Genomic DNA, 3,185 nt, shown 5'->3' on the forward strand with positions numbered 1-3,185 from the left:
TCTTATCTAAACTTGAAGAAGGTATCCCAGCTTTCTGCTTCATACACTGGCCATAGCTTCTCTATTTTTAAATAGACAATCTCTAGAAAGTTAATTTAATAAAACACCAAAAGAATGCCAGAGGAAGCACTTCTATAAGTGCTTTTGTTAAAATAAGATACTGTATATTTATATTTAAAGTATATTATTAGCATTGTTCAGTTGTTAAATACTGTAACTCACAACCATAATTTCCAACTTTTTGGACTGGTGGACCACTATTAGGATACAAAGTTTCTAACATATGATTATGATCTCTGTGTAAAGTTTGATAAAAACACCTTATTGAGAACACTTTCTAACATGGTTCAATGGAACACATGCAGATGGTTTCTCCTGATCTTTTAGGCCACCACCAAGGTGCACGTCACAGCTTAGATGTCACAAGGCATTTGCTATAGTGGCAATGGCAGCAATAACACATTTGTTTCAAAGATGGATTCAAAATAGTAAAGAGAAGTGAATGTATCAACTTTGACACCTCCTTCTCTTCTAGAATTTTGCCTATTTGCATCCTCTTTTCCCTCTACCAATAGAACTTTAGCCAAACTATATAAACATGACATTTGGTCTAGCCACATCACAAGAAAGTGTCAGTCATTCCCACACCTGAAAACTCGTTGGGTTTCAGTACACACTTCTGAAGAGAGAAGGTCATACTCTCCACTGTGGTTTGCTGATCTGTTCTTACTTCCTTGACATCAGGTTTCTCTCTATCATCACCTTTTTTTTCTTCTGGACAGCAGTCTTCCAGACTGCCTCTTTGATGACTACCTGCCAAACTGACAGGTGAATCAACCTATGAAATGCAAATTATTACCATAAAAAAAGAAATCGTTGGGAGGAAGAAAAAGATAATCACAATAATCACACACTATCACAAAGGCTGACAACGACTCTATACAAGACGGCATTTCCTGACACTGTGGGGGCTCCTAGCATCCCAATCTCTCACTCATACTACATAGTTTTTTACAGTCTTTGAAGGGCTGAAAAGCTTATGCTTAATTCATCAGTTTCGAGATGGCCATTTCCATGCAGTAGCCTATGATGTTTAGGTCAGAACTTGGATTCAGAGTTGCCTGATGTTAACCTTAATACCCAACTGTAAACCTCTAAAAAATGTATTTTAATACTTCTGTGAAGCATCTAGGTATGATGCCATTCTACAGACAGGTGAACAGAGGAACAATACAATTGGACTAATTGGACTAATCTAAATTCTCTAATTCCCAAGTTCCACTTCCAATCTAATTCTCTAATTCCCAAATTCCACTTCCTACATCCCAACAAACATATCACATATCCCATTCACAAAATTAAGTTAATCCCTAATATTAATTTTAAGGCAGATGATGGATGAACACCTACTTCTGATGGACTTTGTTGAATCCTTGGAGCTGACATAGTTCTTGGAACACTATGAGTTCATTTTTTTTTAAACTTGATTCAAACAAATCCTGAGTGAGCCTTGTAGACAATAATTCAACTTGTGAGGATTGCTCAAGCGTTTTCTTTTAATAAGCAAAATATTTTTTATTCCAACTTCAATTTAAAAGCATAAATGGGATGGAAGTGAAATTATGCAAATATTGGCTCATGCATCAACAGCCTATAGCCGTATATCTGCAAATTACTGCCAGAATTTCAAATGTTTTTCCTTAAAATAGAATTTATTTAATAATCTAATTAAATATAAAGAGGAAGACAACCAAGTTTTCCAGGTTGTACTGCCGAATAGTCCTATTTGTGGCAAATACAAAAGTAACACATATTCAGAGAAGTGAAATTAAACATCATTCCATGCATGCATAAAGAGTAGCCCACATTCATTAACATAATTTGAAATAACCCCTTAGCACAACTGCAGAGCCCAGAACCCTATGTGAAGCTACAAAAGCAGAATCTTATTTCTTTGGCATTCTACTAGGCTTAATTAGGCATAGAGTTTCTAACCCACTGAAGGTGAAAAGAATTACCTTTGGCAAATGTGGCTCTGGTGTTAATAACTCCATAGCTGTATTTAAAGATCTACAATTAGCATAAGCTCTTGAGCTAGTTGCAGGCCTTGAAATTTTATCCAAGCTCCCCCTTGTAATATCCATTGTGACCTAAAACTGGAAAAAAACCCCATAAACAACCTTCCAAACTATCAGTTTCATAATACAGCAACATATGCCCAGTAATATTTCAGATGCAGGTGAAACAAGTTTCAAATCCTTTCTATAAATTCAGTGTTGAGAGGTCCTTCCAGTATAGAGCACCTTGCCACTCAGGTATGCACTTTTTAATATATGTACAAATATGTATTTATATCATCAAGCCAACCAAAGTATTAAAACGTGTTTCCTGTCAAAAAGACTTCAAATAGCATAAATCTTAAAAGTAGTTTCACAACAAAGGAAATGTCATGGCTCCTTTTTTTTCTTTTTTTTTTTTTTAAAGGACTGGGAAAGTTAGCATCAACAAAAGAATGATGGTATTTTATAGAAATGCTTAGAGTGGAAGCAGTATGAGAAGAGGCTGAAGCTGCTTGGTTTGTTCAGCCTGGAGAAGAGAAGACTGAGAGGAGACCTCATTGTGGTCTCTAATTTCCTCACAAGGGGAAGAGAAGGGGCAGGTGCTGATCTCTTCTCTCTGGCCACCAACAATAGGAGCAGAGGAAATGGCAGGAAGATGGGCCAAGGGAAGCTTAGGCTGGACATTAGGAAACGGTTCTTCTCCCAGAGGGTGGTGGAGCACTGGAACAGGCTCCCCAGGGAGGTGGTCATGGCACCAAGCCTGGCAATATTCAAGAAGTATTTGGACAATGTCCTCAGACACATGGTCTGAATCTTGGGATTGTCCTGTTCAGGGACAGGAGTTGGACTGATGATCCTTGTGGGTCCCTTCTAACTCACAACATTCTATGATTGTATATCAAATGAAGCAGCCAAAAGGTTTTATATCCAGTAGTTCTAAACGGGGGGAGTTCCCAAATCCAAACGATCACACTCCCAGTCCGAATTCCAGTTTGAGTTTAACAACAGAAGCGCACGGTTCTCTGCAAAACCTGTGTGAGTTCACAGGAATTAGATACCCGAGTACGTGACAGGCACTGCCCGTGTTCACAACGGGTTCCCCTCATCTCCCACTCGCAGCCCAGA

The 3,185-nt window shown here is 38.2% G+C and overlaps 1 protein-coding gene across 1 annotated transcript in view; it reads right to left on the reverse strand.

Annotated features, from left to right (window-relative positions):
* Positions 1-2,144, reverse strand: part of FSIP1 (fibrous sheath interacting protein 1) — a gene marked incomplete at its 3' end in the record, with an annotated part of 26,209 nt that extends 24,065 nt beyond the window's left edge. The window contains exons 1-2 of the mRNA XM_010162149.2: positions 2,019-2,144; positions 649-838 (exon numbers count right to left, since the gene is read on the reverse strand). Coding sequence (XP_010160451.2) covers positions 649-838; positions 2,019-2,144 — 316 coding nt within the window. The remainder of the gene's footprint in view (positions 1-648; positions 839-2,018) is intronic.
* Positions 2,145-3,185: the final 1,041 nt, after the last annotated feature.

This window comes from Antrostomus carolinensis, unplaced genomic scaffold (assembly GCF_000700745.2).
Source record: "Antrostomus carolinensis isolate BGI_N321 unplaced genomic scaffold, ASM70074v2 scaffold8762, whole genome shotgun sequence".
NCBI lineage: Eukaryota > Metazoa > Chordata > Aves > Caprimulgiformes > Caprimulgidae > Antrostomus > Antrostomus carolinensis.